General features: G+C 41.0%; 1 protein-coding gene across 1 annotated transcript; it reads left to right on the forward strand.

Moving 5' to 3' along the window:
- The first annotated feature begins 545 nt into the window (after positions 1 to 545).
- LOC309551014 (N-alpha-acetyltransferase 20-like) lies at positions 546 to 18612 on the forward strand. The gene is made up of 6 exons (XM_082251432.1): positions 546 to 724; positions 8577 to 8601; positions 8749 to 8839; positions 13744 to 13879; positions 13972 to 14117; positions 18476 to 18612. The coding sequence occupies exons 1-6, from the start codon at positions 672 to 674 to the stop codon at positions 18559 to 18561; spliced, it is 537 nt and encodes a 178-aa protein (XP_082107558.1). The 5' UTR covers positions 546 to 671; the 3' UTR covers positions 18562 to 18612.
- Positions 18613 to 20494: the final 1882 nt, after the last annotated feature.

Here is a 20494-nt window from a genome sequence, read left to right on the forward strand (position 1 = left end):
TACTATTTGCTTCTGATGACACGCCCCTAGCGTGTGTGGTCAGCCATGAGTGGCACAAGCATACATGGCATCCATGCCATCCATCCATGGGCAGCATACAGCAAAATTAGACCTCTTATGTTTTGGGGGTCTAATGATCTGGTAAGCTGATTGATGTGGTGATGGCCAGAAACACCGGATCGGTGAAGGTGGTACAAAAGATACACTTCACATTGGACTTTTTACTTTATAGTATTTTATTTTATATCTGAATTTGTTGTATATATGCATTTAATTCTTTATTGAATTTATAACAGCACAACACATTTTTTTATATATTTACAGTATATTCACCCAAAAATCCCCAGATAAAAATGCTATGTTAAATATGGCACAGTAAAAAGTTCCCAGGCAGACAGAAATGTCTGTATGCACTTAGCTAGTTCTAATCTTCACATACCAGTCCACCTGACAGCTGTCAGTGATAAATGGCAGCAGGGGGAATGACAAGAATAGAAAGGGAAGCACAAACTCTAGCTTGAGCCAACCTATCAGCTGCTGAGTTTCACTTGCAGTGCCAACAACACTCATGGTAAATTTGTAGTTTGCCAGGATCCTGACGCCACTTCCATTCTGACTTTGTGCATGTGCCACTCCAATAAGTATACCAGTGAGTGCCTTCTGTCCAGAAGATGACTTCCCTGAGACCTTTCATCTGTGATGATCTCTTCCGATTCAACAACATGTAAGGATGGGGAGATATTTGGAATAACCTTTTCTAACGTCATTTCCATTATAATGAAGACTAACCTTTAAAATACATGCAACTTCATATATAGCAGCTGCACATTTTTGCAAACAGATTAGAAGAGTTTTCATTGGTTTTATCGAAACAGTGCAGATTCTGTTGAATTGTTCATTGCTTTCAAGTTTAACTGTTTTTGCAGGTTTCAATAAACATATGTGATCTGATCAGCATGATTTGCAGCGAATGACACATATCCAGAGTAGCGGTTTTGCCACAAAAGTATTAGTTCAGTGCACTATGTTTTGTTTTACTCTATTCACAACTATGCATGGTAAAGTACTTATAACTGTGTAAAAGTTGCTATATTTATCATCAGGGCTTTCTTCAGTGAGAACGTGGGTGAACGCAGTTCTGGCACTTCCAGCACTGAATGTATGTAATGGCAACTTGTGGTTAGGTGTGCTGGGGGATCTACTGTTTCTGACTGCTCATAGGATCTATTGTCACTGAGGGGATTCATAGCTGGGGAGGTCTGTTGTTGCCGGGGGAGTCTTATGTTGCCTGGGGGGGGGGTCAGTTATTGCTAGGAGGGATCTATTATTGAGAGAGAGGTCTATTTTTGCTGGCTGCTGGAGGGGGGCTTGTGTGATATGTTTACTTTCTATAATCATCAGCTCCGACTAGTGGCCATAACGTGGTATTTTCCCTATTGGGGTATTTCAGGAAAATAATGCACTCGGGCCACTAGATGCAATTGATGGTCATAGAAAGCAAACACACATATATTGATTATAATAGCAGTTTTTTTTTAAGAATAGACTGCTATATGTGCAGTGAATTGAGAAATATATAACAATTAGAAAGGAAGACCTATTATTACCTGTATGCATATATCACATCCATATGCAACCATATGTTGTGTAAATTAGCTCAAATTAACCACTATTTTATCTTTTCTTCAGTCTCTGTGGCTAATTTTTTGTATGTAAAGCCAAAACGTATTTTTATTTTTGGATATAATGTGGAAGGATTATGTAGCACCCTCCCAGGTAGGTGCTAGAGAGTGAGTATAGTTTTTGGCTCTGTCTGCCTATCAGAGGAGCAGCAGGTAAAATGTATATTGCTCTGTGCTTAACAGAGAGCAGGATCTGTGAGTTGGGTCTGCTCAATGTGCTCAATGTGTGATTCATGTGGTCTGGGGGAGTGTCCCCACTGGTCCAATGGGGAGGCACATTGGACAGTGGAGGAAACCTGGCCAATGGGTACACAGGCTTTGATACAGCCCCAGTGATTGGCACAGACTGGTTGTCTTGGTGCATTGTGGGGTGTGGTATAAAAGCCTTTCAGGGTCTTTGGTTGGTGAGAAGAGTCCCGGAAGGAGGGTGGTGGTTGTCTCCTCTTCTGCAGCGGTTGGTGTATGGTCACAGGCAGAAGCCAGTGAGCCAGAAGTGAGGAGCTGAACAAAGAGGTCCAGAAGAGCTGACTAGGAGGAGTTGAGACACTGGAGAACCTGAAAAGCAGTATCGTGAGTACAGGGGATTGTGTCTAAGGGCCTGACCAGGAAGGGGGCCATTCTGGAGTAGAGTATTCAGAGGACAGGTGTCAGCTGGTGGAGTGAAAGAGGGGGTGCTAGGCGAGTACCCTGAAGATAAATGCTAAGCAAGTGTTTATTCAGGAACTTTACCTCAGATTCATCTAGTGGCAAGGTGAAGCTGCGGCCTTGCCGCATCCTGAGATAGAAGTCCTCAGCATTGTGAATAGTTCAAGTTCTGGAGCATCCCACTCATCCCTTCTCCCATCCCCATATAAAATAAAACCACAAAAACAACAACCCCTAGACTAATCCTTGACTTAGCCGGAAAGTAAAGTGTTACGTTCTGCATGCAGCTGCTATCGGTAACCCAGTGGGACCCGAAAAGGTGAACAATCCAGCAGTCCTCTAGGGGGCGGTGCTACAATTAGAATCCCTGTCAGGTTTTTATTGCCATTTGTGTCCCTTCTGGGGAAGTTCACCATCACTATTAATCTTGGTGATCATTGTCTCTTGTACAGAAAATGATGGTAAATCCACATTTTAAATATTCAACATAAAAACAGGAGGTGAAGGTAAGTGGAAACACTTGTTCTGGTGACAACTGTTCAAAAGGGAATTTTCTTTGAAGAGATCCCTTCTTACTTCCTGCTGCATCTCCAGGGCAGGAAGTGAAGAGAAAGCTCCCAAACACAAGAAAAAATAAAAACATAGCATGACAGGGGGCTACGTTATACATAATCTAACCAAAGCTAGCAATGTTTTAGCTTTACGTTTAATTTAATAATTTGTGTAGCCTAGGGTAGGATATATATGTATATTAAAAAAGAATAGCGCGCAAATGCAAAAGAAATAACTACCAAATCTGAAGAGAGTCCATAAATAAAAATGGGGGTTTGGTCCCACCATATGGCCATATCGTGCTCAAGCCCACTACTGCGTCAAAGTACCCCATTATCAGCGGGTCCTACACTATCCATGAAAAAGAGATGAATCCAGCCCTTCTAACCCTTGGAGATAACACTCCTTGCTGGGAAAAATATGCAAATGCACTACAGGGGACTCCTCCTATATCCACTTGATGGTGGACACTGATTGAGTACAGGTGTATGTGGGGGGTGGGGAGGGCTGCTCAACCTCGATAGTCTTTGGAAATACATGGGTATGCTCCCCCAAATTTTTTGCCTGTTTATTATGTATTCGGTCTGACCAGACTATCGAGGTTGAGCAGCCCTCCCCACCCCCCACATACACCTGTACTCAATCAGTGTCCACCATCAAGTGGATATAGGAGGAGTCCCCTGTAGTGCATTTGCACATTTTTCCCAGCAAGGAGTGTTATCTCCAAGGGTTAGAAGGGCTGGATTCATCTCTTTTTCATGGATAGTGTAGGACCCACTGATAATGGGGTACTTTGACGCAGTAGATGGCTTGAGCACGATATGGCCATATGGTGGGACCAAACCCCCATTTTTATTTATGGACTCTCTTCAGATTTGGTAGTTATTTCTTTTGCATTTGCGCGCTATTCTTTTTTAATATACATGTCTTTTGGTTCATAGCTGCAGCAGCTTTGGAAATACATGGGTATGCTCCCCCAAATTTTTTGCCTGTTTATTAGGATATATATGTAGGACATATAATTGAAGCTAAGGCTGGCCATACAAGTAAAGATTTCCAAAGATTTCAACATAAAGAAATCCATAGATTCCCCCCATGCACACTTTATAAACAGTGTGCATGAATGAATCTACCACTGCTAGCTGTTGTATTGGGACAGCCAAGACCCGTCAACCATCAGAACCCCCCAAACAGTGACTGCAGGCTCAATGAGAGAAATGGATTGGTGGACGAATGGCCTGCTGTCAGTTATTGACAGCTGACTTTTTTCTGCCTGGGTCCTTCAATTTTCTAATTGAAATTGGTCAAGTTGAGTGGTATCGGCAAGGCCACCAGTGGCTCAAATTCACAGGATTTGCCCAAAACGTGAACTATGTATGGCCAGTTACATCTCTGTAGGTTAGAGCAGAGATGAGTTCCTCTTCTGAATGTAGTGTCTCAGTTAAAGTGGCAGCAGGGCAGGTTTTTTACATAAATCAATACAAAGGCAGAGCTTTAGGCCGCAAATTTTGAAAGGCTACCATCTTTAGTGCATTCTGCCATTGCATAATGAATGATGCTTGATGTCCCCCAGTCAGGAAATGAGGCAGGCTCTATATGACTTACTGTCGTTTTATAGAGCATACTTTGAGAAGCTTACAGCATGCAGTGAAATCAGACTTTAATCCCACCCTTAAAGTAAGCCTTTGACACTTAAATGTCTCCTAACTCCTAAACTCTGAAGCAATCTTTTAAGACTTGACCTCAAACCAACCCCAACACTAATACTTAACTGAACACCTAAGGGGGGATTTTAACAAGTAACTCATCCAGCCCATTCTGGGGCCACCCATAATAGGTGGGTAAGGTCAACCATCATAGTGGTCATGGGGACTTGTTATAAGCTAGCCTTGTGTCTATAGATTGCTTAACCACTTCTGGACCGGAAGGTTTTACCCCCTTAATGACCAGGCCATTTTTTGCGATACGGCACTGTGTTATTTTAACTGACAACTGCGTGGTCATGCAACGCTGTTCTTCAAATTCTTTTCCCCAGAAATAGAGCTTTCTTTTGGTAGTATTTGATAACCTCTGCATTTTACATTTTTTGCGCTAGAAACAAAAAAAAACAACAATTTTGAAAAAACAAACAATATTTTTTACTTTCTGCTATAAAACATATCCAATATACAAATGTAGAAAATCAATTTTTTTCATCAATTTAGGCCAATATATATTCTGCTACATATTTTTGGTAAAAAAAAAATCCCAATAAGTGTATATGGATTGGTTTGCTCAAAAGTTATCGCTTCTACAAACTAGGGGATAGATTTATGGCATTTTTATTTTTATTACTAGTAATGGTGACGATCAGTGATTTTTAGCGGGACTGCAACATTGCGGCGGACAGATCGGACACCTATCTGACACTTTTGAGGGAACCAGTGACATTACTACAGTAATCAGTGTTAAAAATATGCACTGTTACTGTTTTAATGACACTGGCAGACTGGCAAGATGTGTTCATCTCTGACAGAACGGCGGTCTGCCTTGTTTACACTTGTTGTCTCTCTGTGGAGTGATCGTGGGTGGCCGACGAACATCGCATCCGCCCGACCCGCTAATTGGCTCCCCCTCTGGCCAATCAGCGCGCGCGCCCCCCTGGCTATTGCACAAAACAGATACATTGCTTCGCGCAATAAACCTGACTTGCCACAGTGTATTTACTGCTCGCTGTTGGCAAGTGGTTAAAACTGATTAAAGCGCAAGGCTAAATCTGGATAACATTCAAAGGAGAAGGGGGAATCCTCCCCACTGTGCCAAAAACGGGGAACTCCCACTATCAGAATACATGGATCAACCCTGCAGCCACTGATCATGCATCTTTTATCCAACAGGGCGGTTAAACAAAAGTCAGTCGGTAGATCAACTTACACTCACCATCCCCTTTTTTAAGATACACCTGTTCAATTTCTTGGCAACACAAACTGCTAATCAGCCAATCACATGGCAGAAATTCTATGCATTTAGGCATCTAGACATGGTGAAGATGACTTGCTGAAGCTCAAAGGGAGCATCAGAATGGGAAACTTAGGGGATTTAAGTGACTTTGAATGTGGCATCGTTGTTGGAGCCAGACAGGCTGGTTTGAGTATTTCAAAAACTGCTGATCTACTGGGATATTCACGCACAACCATCTCTAGGGTTTACAGTGAATAGTCCGAAAAATGCCTTGTTGATGTCAGAGGTCAGAGAAGAATGGGCAGACTGATTTGAGATGATAGAAAAGCAACAGGAACGCAAATACTGTAACCACTTGTTACAACCAAGGTAAGCAGAATATCATCCCTAAATGCACAACACATCAAACCATGAAGCAGATAGGCTACAGAAAACCACACCGTGTGCAATTCTTGTCAGCTAAGAACAGGAAACTGAGGCTACAATTCACACAGGCTCGCCAAAATTGGACAAAAGAAGAATGGAAAAACATTGCCTGATCTAATGAGTCACGATTTCAGCTTTCAACATTCAGATGGTGGGGTCAGAATTTGGTGTAAAACAACATGAAAGTATGGATTTATCCTACTTTGTACCAAGGTTTCAGGCTGGTGGTGGTGGTGTAATGGTGTGGGGGATATTTTCTTGGCACGTCCTGAAGAAGCGTGCTGCGTCACACGAAACGCGTCGACGTCACACGCTGCTACGCCATCGGCTCCGCCCACCACCTAGACTGTCACAACGCAACCGCAGACTGCTCCAGCCGACGCCGGCTTCTTGGCGCCAACCACACGGTGACACCGGCAAGCTCCCACATCTCTGGCGGGCATCCTGGCATCTCTCCACTGTTTGTAACCTGATCCGGAACCATCGCTAGATTGATACCTGATTATTACAGACTGTCCGAGAAACCGGTATGTGAATACAGATCTACAAGCACTTTATTGCTAACAGCCGGCTGCCTTGCTTGCAAAACTTTTATCTGCTACAGCACTACCTGCTATACTGCTTCCAGCTGCTTGTTATATCCTTTCTATGTCCCAGCACCTGGGTCTTGAGCAATAATTGATCAATTGTTATAGCAACAATATTCATCACTCCCTTTGGACTTCTTTCCATATCCATTGCTAGAGGTGATGTCTAACTCCCTGATGCACTGACCTGGGAGGGACCTGGATTTGAAGAGGCTCATATACATGTCAGCTAATTTGCCCTTCTGCTGTTTCATGACTTGCTGCTTCCCTGCTTTGCTGGATTTATGATATATCTGCTGTGCTCTCGCTGTGCTTCTGCTATATTTGCTTTCACAGGACTATTTACCAGCGAAGGATCCACAATTGGAATTAAATGCCTATATGCCAGAGTTACCAGTGGTTGAGCTCTCAAGCCGCACTACTTGTTCACCATAGGAGTGACATTAACCCTAGGAGCACTATTTTGTGGGCTCCTTGTGCCCTGAAGCCTGCCCTTCTTTACCTTCCTGTTTAGCCACCTGATATACATCACTCACTGCGGAGTCCTCATTATTTACCATCCCTGGTTCACCCATAGATGTAGTGGCAGTCATCGAACCATTTGGTTGCTGGTGTGTTGGTGGGGTGGAGGGTGGAGCCTCATTGGCGACATCAGCGTTATTTGAGAGATAGGACCCCTTCTTGCATGGTTTTATCTGAATGTCTTTGAGCATATTACCAATTATAATTATTTCTGTTTTTGATATTTTATCTGTCTTTTTTGCCTCAATAAAGTACCTAATTTTATTCACATCACACCCTTGTTTGAGCCATATATGCAACTTCTCTTTTTTCTCTTTTTGCTGATATTTTCTTGGCACACTTCCATCGGGATAATGCACCATGTCACAAAGTTCAAGTCATTTCAGACTGGTTTCTTGAACATGACAATGAGTTCACTGTACTCCAGTGGCCTCCACAGTCACCAGATCTCAGTCCAATAGAGCACCTTTGGGATGTGGTGGAACAGGAGCTTTGCATCATGGACATGCAGCTGACAAATCTGCAGCAACTGCATGATGCTATCATGTCAACATGGAAAAAAAAATCTCTGAGGAATGTTTCCAACATCTTGTTGAATCTATGCCATGAAGAATTAAGGCATTTCAAAAGGCACACGGGGGTCCAACCCGATACTAGCAAGGTGTACCTAATAAAGTGGAAGGTGAGAGTATTTTCAACTGCAGTGGCCATGTATGGATCAAAATTCGGCCATTCCCTGCTGAATTGGCCGAATTTCAATCCATGTGTGGCCACTGCAGTTGAACAGAAGTTGATCTATCGATCGACTTCTGTTCAGCTGCCCTGTTGGATAGAAACCGTTCAGTCAATGGCTCCAACACTAATCTGTGTATTCTGACAGTGGGGAGTGTTCCCCATCTACCCTAAATGTGTTGATGGCTAAAGAAAAAAAAATTAACCATGTATGGCCAGCTTAATTGTGTTGTAAAAGATTATCTACCCCCTGCATTATATAATAAGGAATATTATGATTGACTTTGGTCTTCTTTGACCCATATAAATGTGCTGTTGACTTGTACATAAAAATAATCCTGGATTTCCTTGGTGAACCCTAAAGGCTTTGTAATTCATGATCAGGAGTTTCACTCCTTTTATAAGAAGTACTTGTACTGTATATATTTTTAGGAGTTCACTTGACTCATTTTTAACATGCCATTCATATCATTTAATTTTTTTCCTACAGAAATTTGGATCCCCTTACAGAAACCGTATCCTTCCTGAATCTCTTGCACAATGATTCTATTCATTACACAGTACAGAGAATGCAGTGTAAAGAACCTTAATGTTTAGGGATTTCAATTCCTATGCACTTTGTTTTGTAAGAAAATGTTGCTTTTCCTTAATAAAATTTCCAGTATAGAATTCCTTTCTATTTAGAGTACCTGTCACACTGGCCAGAGTATTGTATCATTGCAGAGGCTCCTGGAGGAGAACCTATGGGTTACAGTAAGTGCTTCTTTAATTCAAAATTGTAAGGTCAAAATAAGAATTTAAGCATTATTATCATGGTATTAGCAGTCCCACAGCATGCTAAAATCAATGTTTCTTGTCTTGTTTCTTGAACTTGTTGGCTTTCTAAAGCAAACTCGTATTTTGTCCAAGGTGGGCAAAATACAGGATTGTGTTACTAACTTCAACAACCCACCAGCACCCCATTTTTTACATTTGCTTCAAGCCCCAATACTTTTTTCGGTTTTTGAGAGTGAAGAAAAAAAACAAGGTGCGGGGTGTGATGGTAAATCGTGTACTGAAGGATCAGGAGTAGGGATGATCGAACTTTTCAAAAGTTCGGTTCGACCAGAACACCAGAACTTTCAGAAAGTTCGGCCCGGATTTCAGAACCCCATTGAAATCAATGGGACCCGAACTTTGGTAATCCATAAACCCCATTTTGAAGCCCTAAAACCCAATAAATGCCCCTAAAAAGTGCCTAGTGTTCTGGGTCATGCCCCAGAGACTATTAATCACACAAAAAAAGTTCTTAAAAACTGTCATTTTTGATAGAGAGCCAATTATTGAAAAAATTATCGAAAAAAAAAAAGAGATTTAGTGTCTGGGGGTCTAAAAAGTGTACCTGTGAAGTTTCAGCTCTGTAGCATGTCCAGAACCAGAAAAAAAAAGATTGTTTTCTATTAGGTCACTTATAGAACAGGGATATGGCTTTGCTATTTTCACACCTTGCCGGTTTTGTAGCAAGCTTTTTTTTGGGCATTTTTGGGGGTTATTGGAGGCAGGCATAACATCAGAACTTCTGTGTAGGGGTATATATACACACACACTTATATGTATATATATATACACATACACATATATAGGTGTGAAAGTAGCAGAACACTATACTTGCGCTAATAAAATAATTAACACCAATATGGCTCTGCTCCTTTCACACCTATATGTGTGTATGTGTATAATACATATAAGTGTGTGTGTATATATACCCCTATACACAAGTTCAGATGTTTTGCCTCCCTCCAAAGACCCCAAAAAAATGCCCAAAAAAACGCCTGCGCCAAAAAAAAACGCCCAGGTGTTTTATTGCAGGCTTTTTTTTGGGCATTTTTTTGGGGTCTTTGGAGTCAGGCAAAACATCTGAACTTGTGTATAGGGGTATATATAGACAAACATGTATGTATATATACACCTACACACATATAGGTATGAAAGGAGCGGAGCCATATGGGTGTTAATTATTTTATTAGCGCAAGCATAGTGTTCTGCTATTTTCACACCTATATATGTGTAGGTGTATATAGACATACATGTGTGTGTATATATACCCCTATACAGTTCAGATGTCATGCCTGACTCCAAAGACCACAAAAAAATGCCCAAAAAAAAGCCTGCAATAACACACCTGGGCGTTTTTTTTTTGCGCAGGTGTTTTTTTGATCATTTTTTTGGAGTCAGGCAAAACATCTGAACTTGTGTATAGGGGTATATATATACACACACACATGTATGTATATATACACCTACACATATATAGGTGTGAAAATAGCAGAACACTATGCTTGCGCTAATGAAATAATTAACAGGCATATGGCTCCGCTCCTATAACACCTATATATGTGTATGTGTATATATATATATATATATATATACATACATGTGTGTGTATATATATATACCCCCCTATAGACAAGTTCAGATGTTTTGCCTGACTCCAAAGACCCCAAAAAAATGTCCAAAAAAAACGCCTGCGCCAAAAAAACGCCCAGGTGTGTTATTGCAGGCTTTTTTTTTTGGGCATTTTTTTGTGGTCTTTGGAGTCAGGCATGACATCTGAACTGTATAGGGGTATATATATATACACACACATGTATGTCTATATACACCTACACATATATAGGTGTGAAAATAGCAGAACACTATGCTTGCGCTAATAAAATAATTAACACCCATATGGCTCCGCTCCTTTCACACCTATACGTGTGTAGGTGTATATATACATACATGTGTGCCTATATATACCCCTATACACAAGTTCAGATGTGTTGCCTGACTCCAAAGACCCCAAAAAATGCCCAAAAAAAAAGCCTGCAATAACACACCTGGGCCTTTTTTTTTTTTTGGCCCACGCGTTTTTTTGGGCATTTGTTTGGGGTCTTTGGAGGGAGGCAAAACATCTGAACTTGTGTATAGGGGTATATATATACACACACTTATATGTATTATACACATACACACATATAGGTGTGATAGGAGCGGAGCCATATGCCTGTTAATTATTTCATTAGCGCAAGCATAGGGTTCTGCTATTTTCACACCTATATGTGTGTAGGTGTATATATACATACATATGTGTGTATATATACCCCTATACACAAGTTCAGATGTCATGCCTGACTCCAAACTTGTCCTCAAAAAAGCCCTATAAACGCCTGCAGCAAAAAGCAGGCTGACCGGAGAGAAGCCATATCGCTACTCTGAAAGTCACATAAGAGAAAACGATCTTTTATCTATAGCGGTCACCCTGAAATGGAAGGGTTTGGTCACCCTGCCATAGCAGTCAGTGTCAGTTCACCCTACACTACGGTCACCCTGGCACTTAACACTTTACCTACAGAAACTTGATTTTTGAAGCTAACTAAAGTGGAAAATAGCACCCTAACTACACTAGATATCCCTTTCCTCACACTAATAATTGCTAAATGACACTTTGAAGCAGAAGTAACAGAACTGCTTCCACTCTCTTCCATGTCCCTGTATTACAATGCTAGGAATTTGGCGGGGACTATCTTATATACTGGGGGGCGTAGTCACTAATGATTGGCCTCTGGACCCTCTAGTCACTCCATTCACATTCCTAGCATTCTCCTGCCCCCTCAATTGGCTTTTACTAATGGTTCTGGTCCAATCATGGGCTTTTAAAGCCCATTTCCTGTCCCATTGCATTTTGGTTGGTTCTGGTTGCCGAATTCCGAACTTTTTCAGCAAAAAGTTTTAAATTCGGCCGAACCTCGAACAGTCAATGTTCGGGTCGAACCGATGGTCGACCCAAACCGTTCGATCATCCCTAAGCAGCAGCTGCACTAGTACTTTGCTGTCTGATCTACAGCTTTACCCGTATACCTGTTCCTGTGATCTCTGCTTCATTCCTGTGTTTGACCCAGCTTATCCTGACCACACTTGCTCTCCACCTTTCCTGACCTTGGCTTGGCTTAAGACTTTGTTATATCTTTCATCTGCCTGATATCCTGTTGCTAACCTCTGCCTACACCCTGACCGTTCTCTGCCTACCATTTATGCTTGTATCTGATCATCCGTTGCTGACCTGGCTTGTCTGACCCTGCATCCAGGTACAGTATCTGTCTGTCCAGCGCTGCATGGTGCCTGGTGATGCCAGTTCTCCATTCGCTATGTGTCTGCATCTACTGTTCCTGCTGCCATTCGCTTTTTCACCTATCCAGCCCAGCTCTGGTGACGCACCTGCCACGCACCTCTGCGGCCAACAAAAGATCTTGCAGGCACTCCTCACCGTGCTCTCGCAGCCAGTGTCACAACAAAAGGGGCCCTTGAGCCGGGGCTGTACGAAAGGTCTCCCTCTACACGTCAGGCTCTGCCACAAGATACATGACAGGCCCAGATGCTATAAAACTTATGATGATGTCTCTTACATGTCGCCATCGACTCCTGAGCCACCATGATATTTTTTAACAAGATGGATCTATTCTGCTTTATCCAGGGATCTGCCTGTTTATTGGAAAATAAATTGGTACCACTATGTCACTTCTTTCATACTCTTCTTCACTTTCACCCATGGGTCTATAACCCATACACCTTATGTATTATATACCTGTTGTGATTTCAACAAATGTATATTCACCTACCTTGTATGTTTATACAAATAAATCTCATTTTATTATATTTAAGATATTATTTATGTGTTAGCCCTTTAAAGCAGAGTTCCACCCGAAATTTATACCTCCATCTTCTCGCTCCCGGTCACCTGAAAAACAAATGGATAATCGCAATTTTTTTTTTCCACTTACCTTTTAGAGTAAATATACTCACCTTACTTCCTTCTTCCTCCCCTCGGCGGCCACGGCGATTCGTCACTTCCTGGCTTTTGCAATGATTCCTGGGAGCTGAACGTCATCGCTCCCAGGAATCATTGCGCCTGCACCGGCCCCGACGTCAGTTCCGGGGCGCGCGCGTCATTCCCTTCTAAACAGCTTCTGGGCATGCCCAGAAGCTGTGGAGGGATGACGCGCGCGACCCGGAAGTGACGTCGGGGCCGTTGCAGTGCATCGTGGGACCGAAGAAGAAGGAAGAGGACCGAAGAGGACGCGGAAGAGGATCGCGCTGGCTTCAAGCTGCCCACACCTGAGATGGCAGCGCTGGACAAGACAATTTCAAGGTAAGTATTTCTCCTGAAAGGTAAGTGCAACCCGGGACAAATTAGAGGCTAGCCATTGTGGAATGTGCTAGCCCTGACTGTCCCGGGGGTATTTTTATAAAAAAATGTATAACCAGGGTGGAACTCCGCTTTAAAGTCCCACACTTTGACCTGAGGCACCAAAACCCTCCCTTCCAAATTTATAAAACCTAATTTCTGCCTCTGTCAAGATGCAGCCACTTCAATTTTCCTATGTAGTCTATTGGAGGTTTCTCCATTATTCATCCTTAGAGGCTAAAGCTGTGAAACCTTTACAGTTTTAGTGGCACATATAGATGATATCAGTACCTATGCACAGACCCTCCACCCTGTCTAAGTCCATTAAGTACAGAACCTCTGATCATCTTTCTGCCTTTTTGATAATGTTAATAGCAAACACATAGCAACAGCTCATTGACCAAGCTTAGAAGACTGTATTTGTACTGACTGTACGGCCGTGTTTACTTTGTAGTAATGGGGAAAGCTGAGGGCTCTATGGCTCGAGAACAGTGGCATGGACATGTCACCGCAGTATCTGTGGCACCTGAATTTCGACGACTGGGCTTAGCCGCCAAACTAATGGAACTTTTGGAAGAGATTTCTGAGAGGTGACTATTGTTTTATAACTATAACCCAGTGTAAGCTCTACTGCAGATCAATTTACTGCTAACTTGCTGACATTTCTTTTCTTTATACTCAGGAAAGGAGCTTTTTTTGTGGATCTCTTTGTAAGAGTCTCCAACCAGGTTGCATTTAATACATATAAACAACTGGGATATAGTGTTTACCGAACAGTGTTAAAGTACTATTCAACCAGCAGTGGTGAGCCAGATGAAGATGCCTATGGTAAGTAGTAAAGACACAGAGAATGATGGAAAATGTTTTCCTCGTTTATTACATTGGTTTTTTTTTTTAGTTGGGTGAAAATACTACAAACTAATATTTTTTAGCCTTCTATATAGCCAGTAGGCGGAGCTCTAATCCCCATTTCACATTAGCATGATTCGTTTTTAGCCTTGCTGTAAGAAGCTCACTGTTTTCAGTACTCAAATGTGTCATCAGAGCAGTGACTCCTCCCTTAGACATATGTAAAAAAAATAATAAAAGAATGAGACTTTTGTGAAGGTGCTACCTCGCAGAGAATAACCAAGGGAGAAACCAAATAACCAAAAATAAGTACTGTTAGAAACATATTCATTTTATTGACATTTTAGTATTTGAATTAAAATCATAAAGACAGGGTTGTTGCATTTCTACAGAATTGTTGCATTTTCACAATATTACAACAATGGAATTTATAGTACACCTAATAATGACCAGTCCATGCCTACTGCTTATAAAAGTCAGTGTTGTTATATTTGTCTGTACATATCAATGTATCACCACCAACAACATTTAGGACTGATCAAGCAGTAGATTGATGTATTGATTATGGATGTGGTCATAGTTCTAAGCATTTTGCATTATGCTTCATCAGGAGAAGTGGAGTGATAACTTACTAGGATTAAGTATTTAATATTCTAGCTACACCATCACATATCTTTGCACTTCATTCCTTCCATACACAGACTAAACTGGAGGCTGGCCAGTCCAGCAAATAGATTCTCTGTAGTTGTAGACCTTCTTAACGATATAAGCTGCATGACCAGTCTATGTTACACACCTGACACTTTATTACCTACTTAGTGGTGGCCGATGATGCATATAAACCACACCCTCCAACAAGAGACTTCATCCCCGTGAGTAAGCTCCAGTGGGCGTAGTGAAATGCATTGGGGGTGAGGCCTGGCGGGGGTCCAGGCTGAGACTGCCACTTGTCTACACATAGCAGGACTTGTTTTGATGTGCTGATCCTGAGATCATCTGCTCTTATCTGTCAACTTATGTGCAGTCTGCCAGTGGGGAAATTTTAATCCAAATAGGAAAGTTTTGATTACGTCAATTAAATGAAAATCTTTTTATTAGTACTTATATGCTCTTTGGGCACTCTTTGAGAGATGGCATCTAAACAAAAGTTCCATTCTTTTTCTCCTTTTTGATGTATGATTTATTAAGGGATATGGTGCTCGAGTGATCCACCAAAATATCCTTATGTACATAGTATAAATTAGGTGGTATACATATTCACTTAGACAGCTGAGTCTAAGATTTATATCATACAGAAGGAGTTGCAAAATAAAGTGATGTGCTGTCTCTTTAGATGACTTATAGTGCTTTGGAGGATCCTATGTCACTATTAAATATTTATTTGTAATACAGATATCTATTTTAACCACTTCAGCTCCGGAAGGTTTTACCCCCTTAATGACCAGGCCATTATTTGCGATTCGGCACCGTGTTACTTTAACAATTGCGCGGTCATGCGACTAATGGCCTGGTCATTAAGGGGGTCATGCGACCCCCTTAATGACCAGGCCATTATTTGCTATTCGGCACTGCGTTACTTTAACAATTGCGCAGTCATGCAACGCTTTATCCAATTACAATTGATGTCCTTTTTTTCCCACAAATACAGATTTCTTTTGCTGGTATTTGATCACCTCTGCGGTTTTTAGATTTTGCGCTATAAACAAAAAAATAGCGACAATTTTGAAAAAAAAACACAATATTTTTTACATTCTGCTATACAACATTCCCAATAAAAAGAAATTAAAAAATCTATTTTTTTTTTAACATTTTAGGCCAATTTGTATTCTGCAACATATTTTTGGTAAAAAGCCTATTTTAATTGGCTTGCGCAAAAGTTATAGTGTTTACAAACTACGGGATAGATTTTTGGACTTATTATAACTTATTATATTCTTTTTTTTTTGTTTGTTTTTATTAGTAATGGCGGCGATCAGCGATTTTTAGCGGGACTGCGACATTGTGGCGGACAGATCAGGCCCCTAACTGACATTTTTGACACTTTTTGGGGGACCAGTGACATTAATACAGTAATCAGTGCTAAATAATATGCACTGTTACTGTATAAATGACACTGGCAAAGAAGGGGTTAACACTGGGCTTGATCAAGGGGTTAAATGTAGGCCTAAATGTCCTTGCTAACTGTGGGGAGGGGGGGGGGCTCTGTGACAGGCACACAGAGATCAGTGTTTCAGCTTTGCTGAAATACACAATCACAATGTGCCTGTCTGACAGAAGAGCCTCCTTCTTGTTTACATAGGCCTCTCCTGGTTGTTTCTGTTAGGATCGCTGGAGGCCGGCGGCGATCATGCCCGCTCCTCCCCCGGTGATTAGACACAGCGGGAGTGCGGCTCCGGCAGCGGGCGCACATAATCACGTAGATCTACGTAATTATGCGCAGATGAGATGAGTAAATCTGCGTGGGGCGGTCGGCAAGTGGTTAACTGCTAGGTGTCTGTAATCTGTAGATTAATGTTTTCTCGACACAGTGACTCGTGACTGGAATATTAATCTACATTCCTCCTTTGAGGGCTAGGTGTACACACACTGCGCTCTGGACAGACTAAGTTGTCACTGACAGTCAAAGATCTCTACTATCAGTTGGGAAACACCATGGTTGGCAAGACCAATCAAAGACAGCCAATAAATGTAATCACATTAAGGCTAAAGGGTCAGTATTAAAAAGAGATGGCAATGTGCTTCTATTTAATGCTGTAATTGTCAGACACAATTACAGTATTTATAGTAATTTTCTATAAAATAAAAAAATTATTAAAAACCAAATTTTGTTCACATTTCCGTCCATTTGTTTGCCTGATAATAAACAACTTCATTTTAGAAGCCTTTTGTCAATTTTATAGCTCCCTTTACTCTTCCGCTCTGCCTTTCCGACTTTTGTCCCACAGACCTAGCTGCTTGACTGTATCCTTTGGCTCTTGGTTGGCTATCGGATGAGGATCGTGAGGCTTTGGTGAAGCCGATTACACCGGACGAGATCCTTATGGCGATCAGATCTTTTCCTGCATGGAAATCCCCGGGTCCAGGTGGTCTCTCCATTGAATTCTTTAAAGCACATGGGGACCTTCTTGCTCCCATTCTGGCCTCACGCTACTCTCAATGCTTGACGGACAGAGCCCTCCCAACTTCCATGAGCCATGCTCATGTTGTCCTGATTTACAAATCAACCAAAGACCCTACCTCATGTGCCTCCTATAGGCCAATCGCCCTACTTAACACTGACTTTAAAATACTTACCAAATTACTTACATTATGTTTACAACCCATCTTACCTACTGTAATTAAGACAGACCAGACCGCCCACAGAGCGACAGACCTCAACTTACAGAGATTACACACCCATATCCACGCTAAACATCTCAACGTGGGCTCCAGAGTAGTGGTCTCCCTGGACATAGAAAAGCGCAATCCCAGCACAGAGATCAGGCTCTCACTGAGAGCCCTGGGTCTCATATTAATGATCAAGACTGTGGACTCCTGATTCCTTGTCCCCTAATCGCTGTGATAGCCTCTGATAGTGTTCAGTCACTGTACAGCTCACCCATGTGTTTTCTTACTCTTCTGAATGGAAAGAAAGTTACATTGTATCTTTCTCTCCTTGCAGAAAAGGAAGATGTAAACCAGGGGTCTTCAAACTATGGCCCTCCAGTTGTTTAGGAACTATAACTCCCATCATGCCTAGTCATGTCTGTGTCTTTACAAATTAAAAAAAAATAACTAGATCAAGTTTTGATCTCGGTCAGTGTTAGGGTCAAGGTAAGGGTCAAAGGTCAAGGTCTGGGTCCAAGGCTGGGGTCAAATTTCAAGGTCAGCTAATTTTAGGTAAGATTTAAATAATTGCATTTTTAAAATTAGTATTAGTGTGTTTTAGGTAGGATTAAAAAAAAGCAAAATGGCACTATTGTTTCTGGGCCATACTAGGGGTACCAACAACAAATACATACACATGTGATATCATCATGAGCAGTAGAATTTATTTTGGGTTGTTCTTTGGTGGTTTAATCCACCTGGATACACAAAGTAGTTGCAATAATATGTACAGTTTTTTACTAACATATGTCAAAGTTGCAATATTGGGTTTTGGTCGTTAAGCTTTGCTTTACCCTTGGTCATTAAGGGGTTAAAGATGCAGGGTCTGAGGTTGTTTTTTATAACTTTTTTTTTTTTTTTTTTTTTTTTTTTTAAATATTAGACCAGCCTATATTTTATAACTTCCTTGTGAAAAAAGTGGGCAGTGATTCTTAATACACCTGAAGATTAAACTGTTTGTATTTTTACAGATATGAGGAAAGCACTCTCAAGAGACACAGAGAAGAAGTCCATAATTCCACTTCCTGAACCTGTGAAACCAGAAGATGTTGGTTAACTTTGAATGTGCAATTTTTTGAACTTGAAAAAAGTACAGTAAAATGATTGACTATTTAATTGTTTTTTTTTTTTTTAAACATATGTATGTAGTCAATAATAATGTTAACATGGGCTACCTTTTTTTTACTGTTTTTCCATTCATTTAGTATGTATTTATACATGTACATGGGGTCCAGACATACTTAATCATATGCATATTGTGCTTCTATTGAGAAGCACAGCACAGTCATAGTTTCTGACTTCTGTCACATCTCCTGCCAGTTTTCACCCAAAATCCACACATTTTGTAATTGGATTTCAGTGTTAGAATCTTGAGTGAAAGCTCTTTGAATCATGTGAGAAAACATTTATAAATAGACCCCCCTAGGGTCACAGAGGGTTCTGACCTTTATTGATCTACTGGCAGTGTCAGCACCACCGAGCCAAACTTTTTCAGGTCATGTTTTAGGTGTTATTTTGTTATTTTGTAAAAAATATTTTTTAAATTTGGTATAAAATATTTTATTAGTTTTAGTATTTACTGAGCAATGGCATCAGTGCTTTACCAGTTAGAGGGTAAAAAAAAAAAAAGAACAGAAATCATTAAAACAAACTTTACATGGGCTTTGTGATGACATTTCTCGAAGCACTATTTTAAAAGCACATTTACATTTAATATAGCTTCTAAAACATTTAACAGTTATATTGCATAGTCCAGGACAGGCTGCAATTCTAAATCACACCATGCATCCAAACATGCTGTTGAAATGTGATAGTAAAACTAGTGATCGACCGATATCGTTTTTTTTTTGTGCCGATGCCGATATTTTGGTCATCAAATCAAAATCAAAACCCGGGCAAGCCGCGGAAGGCCGCATCGGTTGTCATTACAAGACAGCCGACCGTCGGCTTTGGACGCCGATACTGGGGCAATGCCTCTAGCTGCAGGCAACACTCCGGTACAGCACTTTCCTGGAATATCGGTAACCTCAGGGGCCGATTCCGATATATCGGGGAAAGTGCATACCGGCCCCCGATATATCGGCATTGCAGATAATCGGTCGATCCCTAATTAATGTAAAAAAGGTAAGTGTCCTTGCGCTTATGGTGAATAAATAATATAATAAATTATAGCTGCCGCTGAAAAAATAAAGTGCTAGTGCCTTTAGTGAAATGAGTAAACCAAAATATTCAGCGCTGCTATATCATGAATACACAGATAAATTAATATATCCTACAAATGTGCAACATACCAAATGTGCCAATAAATAATAATCGCATGCACAGCAATAGTGTTAATAAAATCCAACAAAGTCCTTGTGCTGTGGTAAATCAATGACCAAATCAATCAAATATGCAATCAATAAATACAAATATAAATGTATAAAAAATAAAAATTATGAAAAATATAAAGTGTCCTTAAGTGCAAATAAAAAGTGCTGCTGTGCTCCACTTCTTAGAATGAAAGTGCTGGTGCTCTTCGTGTGGTTCCCTACTTACCACAAGTAGATGAGAGACAAGCAGTGAGTATAATTAGATCACTTAGTATATCAAGTCAGCTTGTGGATACAGCCTTTCAGATATCATATATGGGAGAGATCCTTAATATTGGTGCCGATGTGTCCAAACAGGCCCTCATTAAAACAGAATACCATCCATGGTGAAGTACGTAAGAAGAAACATTTATTGAAATGAGAGAAAACTACTTACAAACATAGACATAGAATGTGCAGTATTCCGCCATGGTTTGCTGCTCTCGCAGCATGCGCTCCACCGGCCGGAAATGACGTAATGCGTGATGCGGTACGCTCAGCCAATCTCTAGACGCGTTTCGCCCTCCTCCTAGGGCATCATCTGTAGCTCTACAGATGATTATTCTCAGTATTAAATTAGTAGCATTAACACAGACCTGCAATGCAAATAAATGACAATAAGTTGAACAAAGTTATTAG

Source organism: Pelophylax lessonae (genome assembly GCF_965119305.1).
Source record: "Pelophylax lessonae genome assembly, chromosome: 3".
In the NCBI taxonomy this organism is placed as follows: Eukaryota; Metazoa; Chordata; class Amphibia; order Anura; family Ranidae; genus Pelophylax; species Pelophylax lessonae.